The sequence below is a fragment of the Hibiscus syriacus genome, unplaced genomic scaffold, assembly GCF_006381635.1.
Source record: "Hibiscus syriacus cultivar Baekdansim isolate YM2019G1 unplaced genomic scaffold, ASM638163v2 tig00117026_pilon, whole genome shotgun sequence".
NCBI lineage: Eukaryota > Viridiplantae > Streptophyta > Magnoliopsida > Malvales > Malvaceae > Hibiscus > Hibiscus syriacus.
Window position 1 is genome coordinate 513,676 of NW_024063529.1, and position 26,925 is coordinate 540,600.

The window sequence follows — 26,925 nt, forward strand, 5'->3', positions numbered from 1 at the left end:
AAAATATTATGGACCTTGAATTTGAGAATTTATTTCCAAGTTCAATTTCGACCGTTGAATGAAAATGACAAGATTGAAATTCTTGGAAAGTTGAATGGATAAAGTTGTCAAGGGAATAATATTTTGTTCATCTTTGAATTTGGAAGATGATAACCAACATGTGTCTTAGTATGGATGTAATTATCAAGTTTCATTAATGGTAAAATTGTCATTTCCTAATTAAATGAATTTTTAAATTCATTTAAGCTTAATAAATGACAAATTAACATGAAATTAACTAGAAATTTCATGAAAATAATGCCTTCTTCAACCTCCATTTCATGCTCCTCATAACCTAGGTGAGAGAAATTTTACTTTTCATTTTTGAGCAATTTCTTTTGGATTTTGTATCGAATCGTGAAATAGAAATTTGGTTTATTCGCAGAGCTATATCATTTGGTACCATTATTGCATGCTAATTTTTCTTGAATGTTGAGTTCCCAAATTTTATGGTTTATGTTCATGTTAGGGTTTTATAAATTGATGATGGATTTTGAAGTTGTTAAAGCTATAGAATCATTTCCAAGCTTGTTTGATGATCAAAACCACCTAGAAATGTTATATTGATTTTTGACGTAAACCCTAAATTAGGGAAGTTTGTGATTTGATGAAGTTGAGTTAGGGGTTTTGTACAACTATGTTTCGATATAACAAATTAAGGCAAAATGATTTTGGACTTGAATTGAATTTATTCAAAGTTTTCAAAAGATTTCAAAAATAATTCAAAGTTCATTAAATTCGGATTTAAGCAAAAATATTAAGAGGTACCGATACCCCTATGAATGGGTATCAATACCCCTATGAATGGGTACCGATACCCCTATGAATGGGTATTAATACCCCTATGAAGACTCAAACATCGAATGCAAAAAGGGTATATATACCATGCAAGGGTATCTATACCATGCAATGGTATCGATACCATAGTGCAAAGTAGTACTAATACCCCTTAGGCAGTATTGATACCTACAAGGCTCCAACGGCTAGCAACGGCTAGTTAAATTTGAATTTAACAAAGGTAGTATCGATACCCCATATAGGGGTACTAATACCCCCTGTTTTGGACAGTCTATTTTTGCAGAAAAATAATCCCCAAACGACTCCAAAACATCCCCAATGGCTATATACGACTTCAAACTAATTTCAAGCTATAAATACAAGCTGAGAACAGATGAAGAAATAAGAGAACACCTATCCAAGCATTCAAACACAAGAGAAGAATTTTTTCATTCTTATTTCATCTTTCTCTTGTAAATATTTGTTCTTGTGAGCTTAACTCTTGTAAACACCTACCTTTGAGAGGTTTATTTGTTTACTTCTTTTATCCTTGTAAAGGGAAAAATTTCTAGTTTCTCCCGTGAAAAGCTAGGGAAAGGTTCTAGTTTAGCCCGTAAAAACTAGGGAGTTATAAAGGTTATCTCTTTGTCCTGTAAAAAAAAGAACAAATTAGTGAATTTGATAGAAATTCCTTGGTGAGGAGCTAAGGTAGTAGATGTAGACTTGGTTGAGAAGTCGAACCACTATTAATCGTTGTGCAAATTTTCTATCTTTAAATCTCCTTACTCCCTAAACACAAAAACCATTCTGACCCCTCTTTGCAAACCGTTTCGGTTGTCGATTCGAGCTTCCGCAAATCCCAATAGGTTTGATTGTAGAGGTTTTAAAATGTTTAATAGATGTTGATTCATGCTCAAATCAAAAAAAATCAAGTGAAATAATGAAACCCTACCCCCTTAACATTCGGCCTAAGCTTTTGGAAGTGAGAAAAATTATGAAAAAATTATATAAGGGTTAGAACTGATGTAAGAAGGATCCTAGAAGCTTTAGAAAGCTATTTGTAAGTTTATAAAATCACCATAAATACTATAGAAATGATTAGGGGATGATTTTTATGCAGTTGGATTCGTATATCAGTCTAGTGTTGTTGAGAATAAACATCTACTGATTTCAAGAAGTATACAAAAAGATATGAATTTTTAATCGAGCCTAGGTCAGAAAACAGTGTAGCATATTCTGCTCAAAACAGCTTATGTAAGTCAACTTTGAAAATTCACTATAAATTGTACAAGATGAACTAGAATGAGTGTATTATATGGTTAGATTTGTATTCGAGTATAGTTTCCATTGCTATAAACGGAATAATTTTTAAGTGTGTAGATTAATATAAAATAATATTTTTTTTGAATATAGTGCAAACTGTCAGTATATGAAATTTGTCATAAATTGTGTTTTCAAGTTACTCTTATGTTATATGAAATTATAAATGTTCAAAATGAGTCAACTTTATTATAGTTAACATAATAATTATGGTATTTATTCCATGATGAATATGATGTGTATGTTAAAGAAAGGTAAGTGTCGTAATTTGTTTAATTATTTGATCAAGGAAGACTTGTGATAAGTCAACCTCATATTATTTTAAAGTACGTTTTTATTTTCATTATGAATTATTTCCATGATATTTCTATAAATTTTTATGAATGATTTAGGGTGTGGACTGCCCATCATGTTATGATATGAAAAGTTGGATATGTTGATATATTGATATCTTTGATAATTATATAACATATAACAATTAATGGAAAAGCCCATGTATGTTACATTGAGAGTCGTAGGTATAATTGGCATGCCATGAGGTAGAGTGATTATGATTATGATCTGGTACATTTATGTACATTATGTATAGCACCGTTGGTACAAGTGATATGATTGCACTTGGAGTGCATGATATGATTGCACTTGGAGTGCATGATCTGATTTTGATGATAGCACTGAAGTGCTTATTGCGCACACTCGTCTGACTCACGTACCTTGCATTCTCATAAATATGCATTGGGCTATGAACTTGAAAATAAGCTATGAATCTGAAATTAAGTTATGAATTGAAATAAGTTATGAGTCCGGAAACAAGTTATGAATATGAGAATAAGTTGTGAAATGTGAAAGTACATATCATGAAAATGAAATGTGAAAGTGAATATGAAAATGAAATGTGAAAGTGAATATGAAAATGAAATGTGAAAGTGAATATGAAAATAAAATGTGAAAGTGAAAGATGAAAGATGAAAATGAGATATGAAAGTTTTGTATTGTATATGAATATGAAAAATAATATGATATGACTATTATGTATGATATTGTTTATCATGGTTTTGATAAAATTATAAGATGATGGTTTTTCGGGTGAACTAAATCAATCTTTATCCAGACCAAATTTATGGAGAGGAACACAACCTTAGAGTAAATTTAGAATTGATTTGACACATTAGTACCATCAATTCACCATAATTCTAAAGTACAAATATAGCTTCAATGTCTCAAAATTGAGGTATAGATGGAAAATTTTTAAAAATATGAAAACTTGTGACATAATTACACTTGTCCCGAACCCACAACACGTTGGATGAAGACATTTCCTAGTGTCAAAAGGTTGGAACTTTTTGAGCTAGGTGTTAATTCTTCTAGTTCTAGCAAGAAAAACACCTCAAAAGACTGCATAGGAGCTTCAAAACTGTGTGCTAGACTAGCTATTTAATGTGTCTTGGGAATTTTGATGATCGTAGAACACGGCATGCAAAGAAATAATAGAACACAGCATGCAAAGAAATAATAAAACACGGCACATTGCATTCCAAATTAGAAAACTCATATTCAACCTTTGAGACTAGTTCGTGGAAAGGGACAAGCCGAACCCCCAAGATAAACCCTAAAATGGAAATGAAACATACCCCGCAAAAATCATAATAGATCCGCAACTAATGGGTCAGCTAGATGTTTAGTACCCCAATTATAATTTTTGTTCAGTTTTGGTCACCCAACTATTTTTTAAATCATGTCTAACATTTAGTTGTAGCTTCGTTTTGGTCACAACGGGTAAAAAATTAAAGGTAATGTTGTTGTTCACCATAATATAATGTCATGTCATCATTTAAAAAAATAATAATATTACATCAATAGTTCTGTTAATTTTTTAATGATGGGTGACCAAAATGTAAAGTTAGGTATGATTTAAAAAAATAATTGAGTGATCGAACATAACAAATATGATAGTTGAGATACTAAACGTGCAGTTTACCCTTAAAATTTTACAATTTAGCTAATTGAATTTGTAGTAGTAGATTTGATTATATTTTAACAAAATAGGTTTAAACAATTAGAGTTATTTGATAATATTTTGAGACTTTTATTTGACTCAAAAAGATTAAAATCTTAATATAATGATGAATTACAAAAAAAAAATCTTACAACAACTTTAAGACTACTTTTTTCTATAATGATCTATCTAATATTGATACATATAATTTTTTTTCAGAATCAGAAGTGTTGCAAATTACTTTATCAAATGAGTAAATATCGGTATTTGAATTGCCAGCTTAATTAAAATTGTAGATTATTATCCAAATGTTTTAATTGTTTATTGGTTCCATTTAATTATGTCAATGGCAAATACAATTGTCGAAACAAATTTATTAAAATTATTAAAAATTACTTGAAATCTTCAATGTTATAAGAAAGATTTAATGATATATTCATTTAATGCATTGAGAAAAATACATTAGACCATATTAATGTAGACAGTATTATTAATAATTTCACATTGAAAAATGTTCATAGAAATTATTTTATGCCAGTAATTCGGGTGTTTAATAAAAAAATTTAAATTTTTTCATTTAAAATTTGTTGGATTTATTAAATAGTTCATTGAGTGTAATAAAAATGTATAATTTACAAATAAATCAATTTAATTTTACTCTTAAAATTTATTTTTTTGGATATTTAGTATTAGAGGCCCAATTGGCCACATAATCTTAGAAACGGGCTTGCACATCATGAATAAGAAAGGTAATGAAATAATCTTCTTATTTGTACCCTTTCACTCGCTTTACAGGGATGATACCTAAAAAAACAAAAGAAATTAAGCATACGTGAATGTTGAATTTGACCTATATATCGGGAATCCCATAGTGGCAGTGCCCGCTAAGAATGTCCAATATCAACTTACAAGATAACACCCCTTCTTAGCTCGATACATGGCATCAAACCGAAGATGGAACCTGTTTCACCACAATCATTGGCATGCATGGATACATACATGGTCACTTGCTCAACCAGTAGATGAAGATGAGAAATGTGCATACAGATGCAACCAGAGAAAGAATGATGGTATCCATAGATTTTTTCCTCTTTATTGAAGACAAAATCTGACTCACCTGCACAGTAGTACAAGATGATGGTGGACATGAAAAAACAGTTGAAAACCACTCCACAGAGATGTTAAAGAAAATTATTTGGTTACTTCCAGTGGAATTCTTAAGACTCCACAAGCATTTAAAGGTTTACAACAAATTTCGATAAAACATACATGTGTGTGTGCATTTAGTAGTGAATTTGAAATTCCTATAGATATTTTTTAATTTGAAAGTACATTTCACTCTTACAAATTATATAGTAAATGAAATGTAAATCCAAATTTTCAAATTCATGTTCCCAAACATAGCATAAACTATGTAGTATATTTGATCATTTATGATAATTTCTTGCAGATATATCAAACTATGTGGAAATCATAACAGGGAAATAGCATGTCAGACGCTTAAACCTTGGATTGTTAAAGTACTTAATAAATGTATGCAACTTGAACCACTACTATCAACATTTGCAAGTATTCATACCGTTGGTAGACGGCTGCTAACATTGCTGAGCTTTGAATTAATCCCCCCAAAAGTAGAACGTTGAAAGACAAGTGCACCAAGAGTTGCTTGAGCTTGTGAAATTACATTATCCATCTAGAAAACCAGAATTCAGTTGGAAACTTAATATGAACCAAGGATAGATGAGGGTTTTCCTGCTTTGACAGATTAAAAACATGAACAGCAATGGAATTCATCAAGATACTTCTAATAGAACTATACACTTGTACTAAAAATAGGTAGAAGTAACAGCAAGACTACCACCACTGTTAATGTGCTTCTTTACAATGTGTTAAGAACCAGGTAGGCAGGTAGTTATATGTAAATACTAGAAATAAATCAAACAGGTAAGAAGACTTCAATTCATTACAAATGACAAGGATTTGAACTAAGTTTTTCTTTCAACCTCTCAATATTTGGAAGTTGACATGTTTAAGACTTTTTAAGAGTCAATGTGTACTTCTCTAACTCTAAATTTTCTTGAACAAGAATGACCAAATACTCCAAAAGTCATAAGTGTCATGTAAAGATCCCAAGTGATGAGATCCACTAATTAATTGAATGAGATGACACCTGCAAATTATATCTATCCATAAAGAATACATAGCAAATTCTTAAAGATTTTCTGACGAACTTGTGCAAGCAGTGATGATGATCAACCTTATCATAACATTTTCAGACTGTTAACCAGCTGTAACCATTCCTTTTAGACCTTAAAATGAAGTAAAAGGAAAGAAGCTATAACAAATGCAAAGATGACACAATTATATCCATGATGTGATTCGAAATTCTTTTTGCTCCATTTGTCTATCCTCGATCTCATTGCTAATTGATTGATTATTAAACTCAAGTTTCCCATCATTAACTGAAATTTAAGGAATTTCTGTAGAAGGAATTAAGTAATATAATCATTCTTAATCAAGTTATTGTTAACTACTATTAATGTTACATACATGTCCTGTATTCCGGCTGATGGCTGCATGCTCCTTTATTAGTGCCTGTTCTGTGGAACCCACACCTTCTTCCAAGTCTAATCTAGTCCGATCAAATTCCCTAAAATCGTCCAGTAGGGAAGCGTGTTCTTGTTTAGCTCTAAGGCTAGAGCGAAGACGATAGAACTCCTGTGCTTCAAACGGATCTAATATCAGGTTAGTTTCTGAGCAGTTCAATCATAGTAACTCCCCTTAATGTTTTCATAACAAAAGAATGTATATTTGGAAGTTCCGAAAGAACTCATGAAGATGTCAAACTAAACTAGTACGCAGGGTATAAAAAATGATTGTGGAGACAAAACATACTTGGAATATCTGCAAGATAAGAAAATATGAGACATTTAACATTAACTATGAAGGCCTTTAGTCTCCTTTTTTCTTTTATTATTGGTTTCCAAACAGACTGACAAGAAGCCACTTTTGTTTAGTTTTAAATTGAAAAAGGGAAGAAAGGAGAAAAGTTTGTCTTACAAGGTCTAAAAAGAAAAGCGAATGATGATGATTGTGTGGCACACAGATAGATAAAAATATTTTATAAACCACATTACCTGAGTGAGATCTTGAAGAATTTCCTGATGCCTAGTCAAGGTATGAGAAACCATTTCAGAACCACCAGATGAGACCAAGTCTTGCATTTTCAAATTTACTTGTTGTAGCTGTTTTAGCAATCGGTCTATACCAGATTCAATATCATTTTCTTCTGAGTCATTTTTCGTCGAAACCTTATTGGAGACCAACTTGCGATATGCATTCATCTGCTCATCCAACTGAGCTTCGAGTTTCCTTGCCTGCAATAATAGTGAAAAAAAGTTATAAATTATTCAATTATTGCATTTCAGGATATATTCAATATCTTCTGGGGAAATAAAAGGTTATTAACACCAAAGAAGGTCGTTCAACAGCATAATCCCAATGCCACAAATTTAAGGATGTCAAATTAATTGCCCCTACAATTTGAAAAGCCCATTGAAATATGGGCGTTAACAAGAAAAATATTAAAAGGCGAAGAGAAATGTTCCCAAAAGAAATTTATGAAGAACCTTTTTCCCAAACTTTTTGATATTAGTGACCAAAATCATACTTTCCATTCTTAACATATAAAGATAATCCGAAAATGCATATTGAACCCTCTCTCACGTATTGTCAATTTTTGAACCAGTTATATAAGCTATAGTTGTCGGACTATACCAGTTATATAAGCTATGTAGACCTGCTTGGAAAAGTCATCCATTTACCATATTCAAGGAAGGTAATCAATTAACACTCATCTGTCATCACTCTCATCCATGCCAGGTAAGATAACAAACTAATAAAACACCTATACATCATAAGATCGACCTCAGTGACTTTCAACTCCAGTTGTTAGCAAGTAAACTGACACAAGGTTAAATTGCCCTTCGTCTTATTTTGCAGCATCAACCACACAGCAAACCCGGAAGATAATATGAATACTTTAAAAAATAAATACAATGTTTATCTTCAACAATGACTAAGGAGAGAAAGATAGAACAGAACATTAACCGGACTTGGAGCTAGTCAGATATCTGTTAGACACAAATATGCTCAATTTTTCCAAAGCATTTCTATACATTTAAAGGAGTATACCCCCATAACCATGTCCCAAATATGTGTTGAACACGTTACCTTAGGCAAAACCAAAGCTCGACATCTCAAAAAAAAATTAATGAAAACAAAACAGAAATATGCTCAATTTTTCCTAAGCAAATATGCTCAATTTTTCCTAATCATTTCTATACATTTAGAGTATACCCCCATAACCATGTCCCAAATATGTGTTGAACAAGTTACCTTAGGGAAAACCAAAGCTCGACATCTCAAAAAAAATTAATGAAAACAAACAGAAAAGGCAACAAGTATTAGCAAAACTGTAACTCTTCTTTAAGGCCCTGATTACTTTAAACGGATCCAACGCTGGAAATAAACATAAAGAATTCCTTTCCTCTATGAGCATCAAAAAATCCATAATCTCTCTGTGTTTCTCTATATAATCACCCTCAAGGCCTCAGGGGGGGGGGGAAATCAGGTTCAATTGATTGAGATCCCATATTACCATTTCATTTCAACAAATTCCAATAACAAAGCTCAAGAACTTCCTAAAGAATCCCAAATTCCTCAACAATCGAAACCTAATCAACCGAATCGAATAGAATTATAAAATCCTAGGTTATTTTCTATCCCGATTCTTAGGCAAACATAATTAAGCGCCAAAAGAGGAGAGAGAGAAATTCAGCAAAACCTGTTTGCGTAGAGCATCCCATGAGATCGGCACCTCCATCGTTAATCGTCTATCGATCGCTTAACAAATTCTTCTTTCGATTAATTTTTACAAAATCCTTGGAAATTTATTCCTGAGGATTTTAATTTACTTGTGTTTGTATTCTTATGTATAAATAAATATTATACAAAAATTGAAAAGAATATCAAGGGCCAAACGGTGCGTTTTGAAATGGAACGAGGGAATTTAACGGTTGCTTGGAGGCAGAGATTGGTAGTACCATAAAATCAAGTGAAACAAAATGATTCAAATTAACTACAACATAATATTTAAGGTAAAACATATTAAATAATAAATATAATTATATAACTATAATTAAAAAATAAATTTGGGGTTAAAAAAATCATAACAAAATGATATTGTTTGGTATAATTTTTTTAAAAAAAACAATCCTACATGACTAAGAAACATAGAAGAGCATCCCAAAAGTCTAAAGAGTAAAAATATGAAAACAAAACAATCTCACATTGCTAAGAAACATAGAAGAGCATCACAACTAACTTCTATAAATAATAGAGGTAATTTGGCATTCAAAATCATGGAGCCTTTTGGTGAGCATTGAGTGAACTATTCTTTCACTTCAATCAAGCTCGAATTTTAGGCTTCAATCGAGCTTCTAAATTTTTTTTTAGTTCAAGCCTTTTTGAGTTTAAGTTTCAATATTATATTTCGAGTTTGAGTTGAACTTGATAATTTTTAGCTTGTGAGTTTGAGTCGAGTTGAGCTTACTTTTAAAGTTTTCAAGTTCTAGTCAAGCTCAGCAATACTCGAGTTCGACTTAGCTCGTTTAACAAACGACGTTGTTTGGTTTAATTTTTTTTTAAACAAAATTTCCGGTTTTTTCCGGTTTTTTGCCGGTCCGGTTTAAACGGTTCAACAGTTCTGACCGATTCATTAATAGCGGTTCAACCGGTTTAGATTGAACTGGACTAACACACGGTTCCCGGTTCAATTGGTTGAACCGACCGGTCCGGTCCGATTTTCAAAACAATGGCTCTACAACCTCGAAATCCCAACGGCAATTTTGTAATATTGCGTAATCCTCAATCAACCTTCCTCCTACTGTATTTAGAGCTGATATCGATCCGAAATTTATTCATGAAAATTTTAATTTAATAGCTAAAGTACATGAACGATATCTTTGACTGTACGGTGTTATTTTATTAAGTTCTTAGACTATTAAAAATTAGAAAATGATTTTTTGATTACGAAATATTATTTGATTTAGTCTCTTACAATTAAAAGTTATAAAATAGTCACCCCGAATTATTCTAAACTCATTCTCTTTTATTAAAAAAATTGATGACAGCCTAAGCTAGACGTTAACATGTTTATTAAAATATGATAGTCGTTTGAGATTTTTGGATTATATTTTATCATATCACAGCCAGCAGGTTAACGTCTAGCTCAGATTGTCATCAATTTTTTAATATAAAATAATTAGTTTTGAATATATGAATAGTAGGAGACAACAATGTAATGTACTATAATCAAAGGATCATTTCATAAATTTTAATAGTTAGAGGAATAGTTAGAGGATTTAAAAAGTAACATCCTATAATTGAAGGAACATTTATGTACTCTACCCAATTTTAATAATACTTTTCCCTAATTTGAATAAGTTTTTAAGCATTTCCATTTAAATTTATTTTTAAAACAAATATTTTATTCGAAATGAATCAATACAAAATCCGTGTAACGACTTGCATCTTTTCATTCTTAAATTTGGGCTATAACGTTTCTATGCAACATTGCATTGGGCCTTCGAAAAAGTACAACAACAAAAAAGCACATCAAATTCATACTAAAGGCTAAAGGAATTTCAAGGGAAGAACCTTGACAAAATGGGATAGGTAGGACCTTCGAGAAACAAGAAAAGAAGAGCAAAAATACATATAATAAAATTTCCCATTATTATATATGATCAAGTGTATCATCGTGAACATACGTACGATTTTATGTTATGCGACGAGCTTATAAAATTTTATAGGGGAGTAAATTTATAATATTTTAGAGGAACAAAAATAAATTATCAATATAAAATAAACAAAAAATCTAAATAATAAGATAATTTAAAATTTTTAAGGGGACAACTGACACAATCCGTCCCTCTCGGTCGATCTATGTGTTTCATAAAAGTGTGATGATATCATGCATGTCATCATATTTTTGAAACTTCTTTTAGGCAGCCATGCATGTATGGTTTGTGAATTGGAGTATACCATCATGTCATGTAGGTCAATAAGAAGACTTCGCTTTGTAGATCGTTTGATAGAGATTAGGTTGGAGATAACTCAAATATACTTTTTACCATTTTCAATCCAAATCTAAAGTATTCGAAATTTAATTTCCTTATTTACGTTTAACATTGTGTTATGTTGACTAGCGTTTTTAATTATTTTTATTATGTTCTTACAATAACAAAGGAAATTATCACAAAGCTAATGCAACCTCAGTTTAATAGTAAGATTGAGATACTAGAATGATTAGAATTACGAAAATTTGTAAGTGGTCTCAATAGTATAAAAATGTTATTCTTTTTATAAATTCTCGATTCGAACTATATTTGTTGGGTGTGTGCCTTGTTAATGTGTTAGAAAAATTTAAACATCTATTATCTTGTAATCATCTCAGACTATTCTAAAAATAAATATTAAAATATAATACTTCTTCATAACTTTTAAAATCAATTAACACTGCACGCATATCTTGCAAACACAATTAAAACCTCTAAAATTAACATTTTTATCTTTAAAATTAATTAATGAATTTTATAAAGAATAATATTTTTTTATTATTAAAATTACTTAATAGATGGGATAAATATAGTAAATTATACGTGGATAGTACTTCACAAGAAAATCCCGAATTTGGAAAACTTTTGGATCCACCCAATATTCCAATTCCAAGACACGTGCAAAGAACAAGGACCAAAAGTCCCATGTCATGTCACATCCTCGAGTGGAGCTTTAACTATTTATCCTCAAAACAGTAGCTGTAGAAATTAGGGCAGCCACTTGGAAGCACAGACCATTATTGATTGTGCTGTGGGTTTGATTTAGAGTCTAATTTCACGACCCACGAGTTTTCTAGTTGAAATTTCGGACACACCGACTACCCTCTGTCTCACTCCTTCAAGTCCAAGTCAACACGTTTGTATAATGTATAATGTTCCATAATTGGCAAAAAAATAATTTAAATAATATGTTGAGGAAAAACATTTAGGGTGGTGATCCAAAAAATATCAAATGTTTTAGGCGTCTTCCTAAAAGCATTAATTAATCTTTACGTCTTCTTATCGATATTGTACCAATCATTCTATTTTAACAAATAAATATTTCAACATCCTAAACGAATCAACTTTTTTTTACTTGAAGAATTTTGCTCATCGTTGATATAACATAATTTATATTTGATACTATGATGAATAATTTTATATACTATTGTTAAATTAAATAATTTATATTATAAAAAATAAAATAATATTTATTTAATAATCATTTTTAATAATATTTATTCTAAAGGCATTACAACTCGTCTAGCATGTTGATTGTAACCATTTTTTTTAATATTTAAAGTAATTGAATGAGGAGAGGAGACCCTATCCACGACGAGGGAGAAAACGTGTCAAACTTTTGGTCTTATAAGTATATATTTTCTTTTGGGATGAATTTGATGATTGGTGTATCCCTTTCAAATGGCACGATTGCAATATATATATATATATATATATATATATATATATATATATATATATATATATGATTTAAAATCTACTTATATATAATATAAAATTTTTATAAATGTATTCTTTTATGATCATTGTATGAAGGGAAATCAAATTATGAGATTAACTATTCATTTGTAAATATCTTCTCATTTACTATATTGTTAGTCTCAGTCTTCCTCTCATACAACGATCTTTAAAAAATATAAATTTTTTTAGTTTTACACTATATACACTACATCAAAATGAGTTTATAACGGCATTTTTTGAACAAACGCCACAAAATAACAAATTTCGCGGCATTTTGTTAGGAACGCCACTAATTTTATGCATATCGCGTCGTTTTAAGCATAAATATCGTTAAATACTCGTACTTTAATGGCGCTTTATATAAACGCCGCTAAAGACTGTATTTTAGCGGTATTTTTATACACACGCAACTAAAGACTTGTACTTTATATATATTTATAAAAAATATATATATATATATATATATATATATATATTAAAATATTTATATTTATAAAAAATTATCTAATATATAGATTATATAGATTTTAATTTATATAAATATGTTTATTTTAAAAATATGTATTTTATTTAAGATTTAACAGTCTATGTTATAAGATTTATAATTTAGATTTTAGGATTTTGCGATTAAAACTTAGGGTTTTAGATTTTAAGATTTAAAATTAAAATAAATAATGTAATACCTCATTTTTATTCAAAATTTTAATTATTTAGTTTAATTAATTTTTAGGACTAATTTGTAAAATTTTGAAAATTTAGGCCATTTTAAAACTTTAGGAAGTTTAGGGACCTAACTCCATGTTTGCCCCTTATTTTCCTGGGCAGAAAAATAAAATAAAATAAAGTTGAGGTCGGTGGGTTTCAAACCCAGACAAGAGGACATGGGTAGTCATGCCCTAGCCACACTGTTTATGACAGAATAAGGTAAAATTATATTTTTAAAACACTCGGTTGGGATTTTAAATACCCGAACTCATTTCCCCCATTCAGAAATAAAACCCAAAAGCCCCTAAGTTTTAAAAACCCCACCGACTTTCGTGTTTCATCGTCAATTTCAGTCGCCGTCCGACCGAAGTTTGCAACACTGTCACCACCATCTTGATTATCGTTCACCTGCGACCAAAACCCCTCTAACCTCGTGTTGCGAAATGTCATTGATTGTCGCAAAACGATGTTCGAAATCTCTCCAAAAACTTAAACCCACCGTGCTATTTTTAGTGATTTCGGTCGATTGGGTCGTCCGACAACCTCACTGCCTCTACCGTTAGGATCCTCGGGCTTGTCCGACCGAAACCCTACCGGTGTTGCTTCTCACCATCGTTGTTTCTATCGTTAATTGTCATTGGTTAAACTGATCATTTTATTTTAATTTTCATCGATGTTTAGCTGGGTTATTGAGATAATCTAAGTTGACTTTGGTGTTATAGAGTATTCCAGTTAATCGACCTCCTTCCCCGCCCTATCGCCGTCGCACGTGCGGTCATTACGCGTGGTGCTCGTCTGCGGGCATGAAACTTCTTGAACCGATCTGAGTCAACCTGAACCGGTTTAACCCGTTGACTTTGACCCAGAATATTAACCAGCATTGACTTTGACTTTGACCAAAAAGTAATTTTTTTTGAAAAAGTCATATTTTATGTTTTTCGACATCCTGAGTCTGAATCCGAAGTTCTTTTTACCTAATTCTAACCTGAAAGCCTTCGAATAGAAAATCAAATCCCAAGCATGCACATGTACTTAATTATTTTACTTAAGCGTATTTTAATTAAGGTCGAAGACTGATTAATGTTGTTAATTATTGAAGGTACTCGAGACTTTTCCGATCACTTATCAGCTCGACCCAGCTACTTCCAAGCCATTAGACTATTCGACCCTGTGTTTACTTGTATAGTTTCGTAACCGTATAAATAATTAGATTTAAATATTATTTGAGTAGTAACCCAAATTCATTATGGTTTAGGTTCGAGTTCCGTTGTACAACGTAGCGAGGTCGATGCGCAGTAGATTGCCCTGACTAATTCTTTTTTAAGGTGTGTTCCTTGTGTGCTATATAATTGTTTTATTTGTTCTCAAATATAATGGTTTACGTGAGTTGATTTGTAAATGCTTTACTTGATCAATATCATGATTTTCGGATTATGGATTATGTTTACCCGATATAAGTTATCTTGCTATATGTTTTCACTGGAAAATTTTGAATATGCTTGGCTTATGGATCATGGAATTACTGTTACTACTTGATTTGTTTTATTTGGATTCTATCTGGGTAGGATGAAGTATAGAGGTTCAGCTCTGATTAAGTTGGTAAATCCTTACGGACCTAAGGTGAACCTTGGGTAGGCTCTTAGGCCCCAAGGTACTCCCTTTGGTTGGCTCATATGCCCAATGGGCCTAAGGTAAGCCTGGGGAACTGTATATGGTGTATGGGTGAAGGGTAATCAAATGTTTTTACCGGAAACTTTACTATCACTTTTATAAAAATGTTGTTGAAATATATTCTGAAATTTATCATCATGATTTATTATGCACTATTGGAACAAACTGAGCTCCCTAGCTCACTCCCCTAACTTTTTCCTTTCAGATTCTTTTGGATAGGCATTCCCAGACTTGGTACTTGAAGGATCAACACATATGTATCGTACTTTTGTTGTAATGTTTCCATCTTCCAAACTGTCTTTATTATGGGTGACATGTGTCTATATTTTGTTATACTTGTTTTATGATACATTATGTTTTACTACTAATGCATAATTTTTTTACAAAGCGTGTTATTTGATATTTTATACTTACGCATGATGTTTCTTGTTATCTTTACTCGTTTTTAACTTTATTAATTTTAAATTATGTTTTTATTACTCGATTATGAAAGGGGTTAGAAATATTTTAGAATTATTTAATGTAATTCACTAGACTTAGTCGTGACATATAGGTTAGGTCTAAAGGGTTACATTTAGTTGGTATCAGAGCTTTTGGTTTTTAAAATCTCGGAAAGTGGATAAGTTCTAAATAAAAATATTATTTTGAAAAAGTTTTCAAAAGTTGTTTTAAAGGCCGCGTCACAAGATTTTTATAAGTTTAACCGCGTACAGTACTCAAAGTGTCATATCTAATCATAAGTTATTACCTTTGTGTAGTCATGAGATCTGCCAGTATGAGTGCTAGACGATGTCGTTCGACCTTTCCGTGCACAAGGCCGACCTACTATATTTGCTGATCCGATTGAAGACCCGCGACTATTAGGAGTAGATCTTCCCGCCACTGCTAGCCCGTCAGTTGCGAAAGATTCATTGCCTACTCCCAGGATCGATATGACGACACATGTTAGAGGAGCGCCAGTTATTGGGACTGAGCCTACACGAGTTGTTTTGGATGAAACTTTGGGTAGACAATTACTTCAGCTGATTCAGAGTGTAGTCAGAGTAGTTAGTACCACACTCGAGGTTTTTATTTCGCAGACCCTGATTACTAATAGAGTTAGGACATTTGGAGGCCCGGTTGGTGGAGCTCATATGAAGGTTAAGGATTGACTTTATGATACTGAGAGACGTGTGTATTAGTTGGGTTTGGATCCATATAAGAGATATTTGGGTGCCGTTTTGATTTTGGATATGAATGCCCACACTTGATGGGAGTCTATAGTGAGCAGCATTATTGTTGATCGTCTGAATTAGGATTTCTTCAAGGAGCTTTTTAGGAAACATTTTCTGGGAGAGAGTTATCTTGCTAAGAGACGACGATAGTTTCAGGATTTGGTCTAGGGAGATTGACAGTCTCCGAGTACGAGATAGAGTTCTTGAAGTTAATGAAGTATGGTGAAAGTTTGGTTCCTACTGATAGGAATAAGTATTGTAAGTTTGCTCGAGGACTCATATATGAGCTGAATAGGCAGGTGGTGACCCATCAGGATGAGGTACTGGATGGTTTAGTGGAAAGAGCGAAAGAGATTCAGGTCATCGTTCTTGATAGAGACCAAGTAGATCGAGGGCGATCTAGGAAGTCATCTGGCTCGGTTGAGTCTTCTGCACGACCTGGGAAGAGGGCTCGTACTTCTACTCCCCATAAGAGTAATATTGGTTCCAGGTCTACAACTTCTCTACCCTCAACTGTTAGTCAAGGTGATTCTTCGGGTTTTCCTCAAGTGTTTGTTTGTGAGTTTTATGGAAATCGACACAAATGAGAGTGTTATAAGAAGTCAGATGCTTGCTTTCATTGTGGATCTAATGGTCATTTTTGAAAGGATTACCCATGACTAGCTTCTATAGAACGATCATCTACTCAGACTCCCACACCTTCTTAGACCTCTATTCAAACCCCAACTAGTGATTATAGCCATAGGAGAGTTTTCAGACATGCTTCTAGAACTGACACTAGAACCCGTTCACAGTAAAGTAGAGGCCTAGTGGTATATGAGGCTATACAACCAGCTCTTGTGTATGTCACCAGACCTCGCGATGATAGAGACGAGCTAGAGGTTATCGTAGGTATTTTCACTATTTATTTTGATACATACTTTGCATTTCTAGACAATGGTTCCACCCACTTCTATGTTTTGAGTTTCGTATCCCGATACCTTAAAATTTTAATCAAAGACACGGATAGTGCAATGACTATTATGAGCCCAGTATGCCAGTTAGTGGTTGTAAATAAAATTCTCCAATATTGTCCTTTAGAGGTTCAGAGAGAAACCTTTCTAGCTAATCTTATGGAGCTTCCTTTAGAGGAGTTCTATTTGATTTTAGGGATGAATTGGTTGAACGAGCATCGAGTTAATCTGGATTTTGAGTACAAGAGGGCTACTTTGAAGACTTCTAATGATCGGACTGTGGTATTAATTGGAGAACACTGAGGATATCTTTATAATATCGTGTCGGTTTTGATTATTAATCGGATGATCTGTAAGGGGTATGAGAACTTCATTGTCTGTATTTTGAATACTAGAGGCTCTTTATCCAGGATCGAAGAAATTACACCATTTGTGAGTTCCCTGAAGAGTTGCCAAGGTTACCTCTGGATAGACACGTGGAGTTTAAGATTAAGACTGATCAGGGTTCTGCGTATGTTTCTATGACACCGTACCATATGGCTCCAAAGGAACTTAAAAAACTGAAGGCCCAATTATAAGAGTTGCTTGATCGAGGTTTTATCAGGCACGATACTTCATCGTGGGGAGCTCCGATTTTATTTATGAAAAAAAGGATGAATCGCTTAGAAAGTATATCAACTACTGGAAGTTTAATAAGTTGACAATCAAGAACAAATATCCCTTGCCTGGATTGCTGACCTAATTGATCAGTTGAGGGGAACCACTGTATTCTCGAAGATCGATATTCGATCAGGGTATTATCAGTTGAAGGTGAAGGATGTTGATGTTGTAAAGACTGTTATTCGTACCTGTTATGGGCATTACGATTTCTAGTGATGCCTTTTAGGTTAACCAATGCTCTAAAAACTTTTATAGATCTGATGAACTGTGTTTCTAGTCTTACTTAGACCAGTTTGTAGTGGTGTTTATTGACGGTATTCTAGTTTATTCCTGGACTAAGGTAGAACATGATGAGAACTTGAGGATAGCTCTGCAGACTCTAAAAGAGCATCATTTGTATGCTAAGTTAAGCAAATATGAATTATGTCTTCGAGAGGTGTCTTTTCTTGGGTATATTGTGTCTGCTAGTGGTATTGAGGTGGATCTGAGCAAGATTGAGGCCATTGTGAGTTGGAAGTGACCCAATAATGTCTTTGAAATCCGTAGTTTCTTGGGTTGTACTATAGGCGTTTTGTCAAGGGCTTCTCCATCATTATTGCCTCTTTGACGAAGCTATTTGGAAAGGTGTTCATTTTGTTTGGGGTGATGCTCAATAAGAAAGTTTTGATAAATTGAAGACATCTTTGACTCAGGGCCCAATTTTAATTCAACTTCAGCAAGGTAAAGATGTTATGATTTATAGTGATGCTTCGCGCACTGGACTTTGATGTGCTCTAATGTGGGAGGGGAGGGTGGTCATTTATGTGTCACGTCAGTTGAGGTTGCATTAGTGTAATAACCCGACCCATGATCTAGAGTTAGCAGCTGTGGTCTTCGCCTTGAAGATCTGGAGACATTATCTTTATGGGGATAAGTGTTATATTTTCAATGATCACAAGAGTTTGAAGTATCTTCTTACCCATAAAGAACTTAATCTGAGACAACATCGTTGGTTTAAGCTTCTCAAATATTATAACTGCGAGATTAATTATCACCCGGGTAAAGTTAATGTTGTTGTTGATGCTTTGAGTCGCAAGGCGATATCTAATATGAGGTATTTGTTTGCTAGGATAAGATTATATGATGATGTCATGTTATTAGACATGCTACAGGTTAAACCCACCTTTACTTTGGAGATCAAGGCCAAACAATTGTTAGATAGCTCATTGTTTTCTATTATTGATCAAGTTGAGCAGAAATCTACCTCAGACTATGCCTTTAACCAGGATGGAGTTTTATGCTTCAAAGGTCAGTATTGTGTGCCTGATGATGCAGAGTTGAGACAGATCATTCTTCATGAGGCTCATATTACTTTGTATGTTATACATCTAGGTAGAGATAAGATGTACCATAATCTGAAAGAACGATACTAGTAGGTTGACATGAAGAAATATATTTATGACTATGTGGCCAGGTGTCTAACTTTTCAATAGGTTAAGGAAAAACACCAATATCCATCTGGTTTATTGCAGCCTATTAAGATTCATAAATGGAAATGGGAGTGCATTGCTATGGATTTTGTTACCAGACTACCTCTTAGTCCTTCAAAAAAGGATTATGTCTCAGTGATTGTTGATAGACTCACCAAGTCAGCTCATTTCATCCCCGTTCGAGTAAATTATTATATGGATAAGTTGGCTAGGTTGTATATCTCAGAGATTGTTAGATTGTATAGGGTTCATGTATCTATCATTTTTTTACTGTGATCCGAGATTTATTTTAAGGTTCTGGGAGGCCGTACACGAGGCTTTGGGTACTTGTTTGAACTTCAGCACTGCCTTTCATCCTCAGACTGATGGTCATTCTGAAAGAGTGATTAAGGTCTTGGAGGACATGCTGCGAGGTTGTGTGATTGACTTTTGTGGTAGTTGGGAGGACTTTTTACCTTTGGAATAGTTTATTTATAATAATAATTATCACGCTAGTAACCGTTTGGCACAATATGAGGCTCTGTACGAGCACTGATGTCACACTCCTATTTGTTGGACCGAGCTGCATGATAGAAAGACTTTGGGCCCAGAATTAGTCCGTGAGACTGATGATATTGTCAAATTGTTCTGTGATCGCCTGAGGGAGGCTTTTGACAAGCAGAAGTCATATGCTGATTAAAGGATGAAGGAAATAGAGTTTCAAGTTAGGGATAAGGTTTTTATGAAAATATATTCATGGAAGAAAGTGTTGGGATTTGAATCTAAGGGTAAGCTGAGTCTGAGATTTATTAGACTATATCGTATTCTGAAAAAGTCGAACCTATTGCTTATCAATTAGAGTTGCATCCCCGGCTTAGCCACATTCATGATGTATTCCATGTGTCTATGTTAAGGTTTTACCATCTAGATCCAAGTCACATCATCCAGGCCGAGGATGTCGAGTTGAGACCAGATCTATCGTATAATGATGAGTTTGTTCAGATTTTGGATTGAGATGAAAGAGTTCTTCGGAATAGGCATATTCCGATGGTAAAGGTCCAATGGAGTAACCATGGTCCCACATAAGCTACTTGGGAAACAGATGAATCAATGAAGGAGCAATTTCCTCATCTTTTTGCTTCAGGTAAATTTCGAGGATGAAATTTTCTTTAGGGGAGAATTGTGACACCCTTATTTTTATTCAAAATTTTAATTAATTAATTTAAATAATTTTGGGACTAATTTATAAAATTCTAAAAATTTAGGGTATTTTTTTAAAACTTTAAGAAGTTTAGGGACCCAACTCCATGTTTTCCATTTCTTTTCCTGCAAGGAAAAAATAAAAATAAAAATTAGGCAGATGGGTTTTAAACCCAGTCAATAGGGCAAAGCTCTACGTACTATTTATGTCAGAATGAGGTAAAATTATATTTTTTTAAGATACTCGGTTGGGATTTTAAATCCCCAAACTTATTTCCCTAAGTTTTAAAACCCCACCGTCTTTCGTGCTTCATCACCGATTTTAGTCGTTGTCCGACTGATGTTTGTGACACCGTCATTACCATATTGACTGTCGTTTACCCGCGATCAAAACCCCTCTAACCTCGTGTCATGAAACATCGTCGGTCATCACAAAATGTTGTACAAAATTTCTCTAGAAACTTTAAACCCACCGTGTTATTTTTAGTGATTTCCGATCGATTGAGTCGTCCGATAGCCTCACCGCTTCCACCGTTAGGATCCTCGAGCTTGTCCGACCGAAACCCTACTGGTGTTACTTCCCACCATCGCTGTTTTTGTCGTTATTCGTCTTTGGGTAAGCCAATCATTTTGTTTTAATTTTCATCAATGTTTAGTTGAGTTATTGAGATAATATAAATTGGATTTGGTGTTGTAGAGCATTCCGGTTAATCAACCACCTTTCTCTACCCCTATTACCACCACATGCGCCGACATTCAGTGCCCCTATGCGTGGTGCTCCTTTGGCAGCCTGAAATTTCTAGAACCGAGCCAACTCAGGCTGAGTTAGTCGAGTCAACTCAAATCGATTTGAGTAAACCCGAACTGATTTGACCTATTAACTTTGACCCAGACTGTTGACCAACTTTGACTTTGACCAAAAAGTCAAAATTTTTGAAAAGTCATATTTTATGTTTTTTGACGTCTTGAGTCCAAATCCAAAGTCCTTTTGCGAAATTCTAACTCGAAAGCCTTCAAATAGAAAGCTAAACCCTGAGCATACATATGTATTTAATTATTTTACTTACGTGCATTTTAATTAAGGTCAATGACTGATTAATGTTGTTAATTATTGAATGTACTCGAGACTCTCTCGACTAGGGGTGTTCAGATCCATTCCTATTCAAACAAATAACCGAAAACTAATCCAAAAAATCGAAATTAATTTAGTGTGTTTGGTTTTTTTTAAACCGATTGGTTCGGTTCGGTTCAGTTTCAGTTTGGAAATCTGAAACCAATCTAAACCGAACCGAACCGATAAAATAGAATAGTTAATTTACAAGTTTGAAACAAACCCATTCCATAGCTTAGTGGTAGACCATCCGATTGCAAATCAAGAGGTCACCTGTTCAAACCCGGATAGGCTCCTAGTTTTTAATTTTTTTCCTTTTGCTTTCTTGATAATACAAACATTGGGTGTTTGGTTCATTTTCCCTTCTCTATCCTTTCATATTTAATTTTATGCATCAGTATTAGTATTGTAATAATATGTTTGTTTAGAGAGTGTATGCTATCATATTATAATATATAAAGACATTCTATAACCATATCTATATAAATAGAGATATCTTTTCTTCATTCCAAATGGCAAGCTTTGGTTACAACGATAAAACCATGAAAAGGCACTGGAATCAAATTAAGGAAATTTGGGTAACCGTGTTTTTCTTTCGACTTCAATCTCAAAACTGGGGGAAGCTAAAGGATAGTACAACGAGAAAAGGTTTTTGCCAAACCGAATCAAATCGCATTTAATTAGATCGGATCAAATCGGATTTTTTTTTAAAAACATCCAAACCGATCCAAACTGCAAACATTTATACTTTCGGATTGGATGAATTTCTAGCCAAAAACCGATCCAAACTGACCGCGAACACCCCTACTTTCGACTGCTCATCAGCTCGACCCAGCGACTCCCGAGTCGTTAGACTGTGCAAGCCCGTGTTTACTCATATTGTTTTGTAACCTTATAAATAATTAGATTTAAATATTATTTCAGAAGTAACCCAAATTCATTATGATTTAGATTCGAGTTTCGCTGTACAACGTAGTGAGGCCGGTATGCAGTAGATTGCCCTGACTGATTCCTTTTTGAGGTGTGTTTCTTGTGTCTATATAATTGTTTTATTTGTTCTGAAATATGATGGTTTAGCTGAGTTAATTTATAAATGCTTTACTTGATCGATATCATGATTTCCTAATTTAATGATTATGGATTATGTTTACCCTATACATGATATCTTGCTATATGTTTTTATTGGAAAATTTTGAATATGTCTGACTTTTAGATTATGGAATTATACTTACTACTTGATTTGTTTTATTTGGATTTTATCTGTGTAGGCTGGAGTATGGAGGTTCATCTCTGATCAAGCTGGTAAATCCTTACGGACCTAAGGTGACCTTTGGGTAGGCTCATAGGCCCCAAGGTACTCCCTTAGGTTGGCTCCTACGCCAAATGGGCCTAGGATAAGCATGGGGAACTCTATATGGTGTATGGGTGAAGGGTAACTAAATGTTTTTATCGAAAACTTTACTGTCACTTTTATAAAAAAATTATTGAACTATATTCTGAAATATCATCATGATTTATTATGCACTATTGGAACGCACTTAGCTCCCTAGCTCATTCCCCCAAAATTTTCCTTTCAAATACTTTTGGATAGACATTTTTTGGACTTTACACTTGGAGGATTGACACATTTTGTACCGTACTTTTGTTGCAATGTTTCTATCTTCCAGACTGTCTTTATTATGAGTGACATGTGCATATATTTTGTTATACTTGTTTTATGATACATTATGTTTTACTACTGATGCATAATTTTTTTTACAATGTTGGTTATTTAGTATTCCATACTTATGCATGATGTTTCTTGTTATCTTTACTCAGTTTGAACTTTATTAATTTTAAATTATGTTTTTCATTACTCGATTTTGAAAGGGGCTATAAATGTTTGAGAATTGTTTAATGTAATTCACTATACTTAGTCTTAAGGCATAGGTTGAGTCAAGGGGGTTACAAATAAATTATATAAAAGGCAAATTTTACACCACATATGTATCAATAATACCTTTGTAATTATGTTCCATGTTGATTTAGTATCACCCAAACTTTTTTATAATTTTTTAGAAATATTAATATTTGATTTATTAATTGATTAATTTATATTGAATTATAGGGTAAAATTTAGGTTCCGCCTATGTTTTCTCCATAGTCAATAGCTCTTTCTTTTTTTCTTTTTGGTTTGACAAGTGGTGGCATAAGTCTTGGTGTTGATTGTCGAACGATTGTAATTATTATTATTTTATTATATTGTATTTTTGCTTCTCACTTCTTTTTAATTTTTTTTATAATTCCATCTTTACGACATGTTTTCCTCTGTTTTTACTTCATGTTCTCCTTAACATGCTTTGGGTCTTCTTTATCGATCATTATTTTTTGTTTATCTTTTTTAATTTAGATTTGACATTGTCTCGACTGATCCATAATGTCACTTATTTGTTATCATGTTGATCTTCCTTGTTTTGGATAATCGAATACATAGTTTATGTTTGTAGATAGTTTTTCATGCACTCGACTCTGATTTGTGATTGTCAATGATCTTTTAGTTGTTTTGATCTTTTGTTATGGTTTGTATGTTAATTCAATCAAATTTGTTCGTTTCTATCTTTTGTTCTAGTTTTCGGTTGGGTTTTTTACATTTTTCTTGTATGATCATTCTATGATCTCAAGTGATTAATTTCTTGTGTTAATGATTATAGAAAAATGTAATTAATCAAGTGTTTAGTTTACATTTATGGTTGTAAAAATTCATTTTAGTTTTGAATATTTTCTATTTGGGTAAACTACATGATCGATTACTTTTCGTTTAAATTTTGTACACTTTTCTTAACTAAATTTAAAAACATAAGATTTGATCACTTTCGTTTTTATTTAGTTAATATGCAGTCACTGAGTGTTAACTGTCGTTAGACATTTAACGAATTATTGACATGACACAGTGAATATATAATATTAAAAAGGGTAAACTACACAAATAGTCAATAATATTTGAGTGAGTTTTCTTTTGCCCACTAAAGTTTCAAAAGTAACAAAATGGTCACTAAAATTGCAAATAGGTCGTTGAGCAATGATTTTATATCTAATTTACTTCGAAAAGTTTCTAATTTTTTCCAATTTATATAAATATACTTTTTAATTTTTTTAAAAAGTTAGAAATTAACTTTTTTAGACATTAAGCAATCGAATAATTAATGAGAAATAAATTTTTTTAGAAAGCTTTTGGAATAAATTAGATATAAAACCATTATTCAAGGACCTATTTGATGTTTTAGTGACCATTTTTTTATTTTTGAAACTTCAATGGGGAAAATAAAAATTTACTCAAATATTAATGATCATTTATGCATTTTATCCTTTTTAATTATATAAATTCATTGTGCATGTTAATAATATGTTAAAGGTTTAACAACAACTAACCCTCAATGACCACATATTAATTAAATAAAAACGAAAGTGACAAAATCTTATATTTTTTGAATTATGTGAGTAAGAGTTTACAAAACTTAAATGAATGTGATCAAACTTTTAGTTTACCTTTTCTATTTTTAATAAAACTAATTACTCTATTAAAAATATTTACATCAATTCTTGTAACTATGAGGACGATCTTTCCTCATTTTTTAATTCATAACATCAAAAATCATACTCTTAATCTTATTTAAAAAATCTAATGTCACATATCTTTAAATCAATAATTAAATTTTCTATAAACTTTAATAATAGAAAGGTCCATATTTTTTTGTAACAAAAAAAAATTAATACACTTTTAGGTGCCAAAACTATACTTTAAGTTGACTTTTGGCATCTAAAAAATATTTTGCTAAAAATAGATGTCTAACGTTTTCAACGTTATACTTTTAGTTGTTTGGACTGTAACGGTCATTAAATTTGGTAGTTACCTAATACGTGTCGTGTCATGCATATAAAATTTTAAAAAAATATATTTAAAACAAAATTTAATAGTATAATTTAAAAAAAATAAAAAATCCAAAATCTAACCGTTGATCGACCATCGTTGATATGTGGTTGTCATTGTTAACACTATCAGAATCTTCTACCCACCGCGACCAAAACTCAGTCTCCCACTCATTGTGAAACTGTGTCAATCGTCGTGAAAAGTGTCTTGAAGGGTCGTCAATTTTTTAAGTTTTTCTTCTCTATTTTCTAACAATTTTGATGACTACAACTAGCCGTATGTTACACGGCCACCACCATTAAGTTTCTCTCCCTGCTCAGAACAAAACTCAACTAGTGGTGGCTTTTCGTCATCGTCGGAGGTGGGGATGAGAGGGAGAGAGATGACATTGGAGTTTTTTTTTTTTAAACTATTATTATTATTATTAAAAAATAAAAAAGTAAAAAGTAAAAAATATGACTGTAAACATATGAAAGTTTAACGGAAAATATTATATATCTATTTTTAACAAAATATTTTTTAGGATTAAAAAATAATTTGAGGTATAATTTAGATACTTAAAAAATGTATTAAGCCTAAAAAAAAGAAAGGTCCATAATTTTCATCACTTTAAGGATTCTTGTCTGTGATCTTGTGTACGTGGCTGCCTATCTTTTCTTATTTCTTTTTGGATTTATTAGGAAATCTAGAATGGTATATGTATAAATCTTCGCTAGTCTTTTTTGGTAAAAGTCATGGTCTAGATCTACGAGTATTCATGTTTTATTCCCATTTTATGTTGATAATATGCAAGTTTTTTTTTGTTTTAATTTAAAATTGTATTATACATAAGTTATTTTCAATTTTTTTTATAGAAAGTTGTTAGTTTTATTAAAAATAAAAATATTTAAAATTATAATAAAGATTTACAAGCACAATCGTAAGGTTAAAATATAATTATGGCATTTTTCTATTACCATTGAGACAAAAGCTAGTCACCAGATCACATAATGAACATATAAGAAAACTGTTAAAAAACCTAACCAAAAATCTCAAATAAAATAAATGTATGAATAAATCTGACTGCATCGGTAAATGAACCACAAAAGAGGATGAAACTACTGAGAGACCACCGACAAATCACAATTAGACTCGAGCAACGTGAGGAAACTATCCACGAATGCAAAAGCATATCCAAATCAATCCGAGAGTCCAAAACATGAAAGATCAACATGATAATAGATAAGCGCCATTTTGATCAGTAGTGGCGATGCAAAATCCAACCCTAAGAAAAAAGATAAAC

At 32.4% G+C, this 26,925-nt stretch overlaps 1 protein-coding gene across 1 annotated transcript; it reads right to left on the bottom strand.

Moving 5' to 3' along the window:
- Positions 1–4,885: 4,885 nt before the first annotated feature.
- LOC120196104 (Golgi SNAP receptor complex member 1-1-like) lies at positions 4,886–9,117 on the bottom strand. The gene is made up of 5 exons (XM_039197983.1): positions 8,979–9,117; positions 7,270–7,509; positions 6,683–6,850; positions 5,712–5,825; positions 4,886–5,249 (listed from the first exon to the last, which is right to left on the bottom strand). The coding sequence occupies exons 1-5, from the start codon at positions 9,015–9,017 to the stop codon at positions 5,136–5,138; spliced, it is 675 nt and encodes a 224-aa protein (XP_039053914.1). The 5' UTR covers positions 9,018–9,117; the 3' UTR covers positions 4,886–5,135.
- Positions 9,118–26,925: the final 17,808 nt, after the last annotated feature.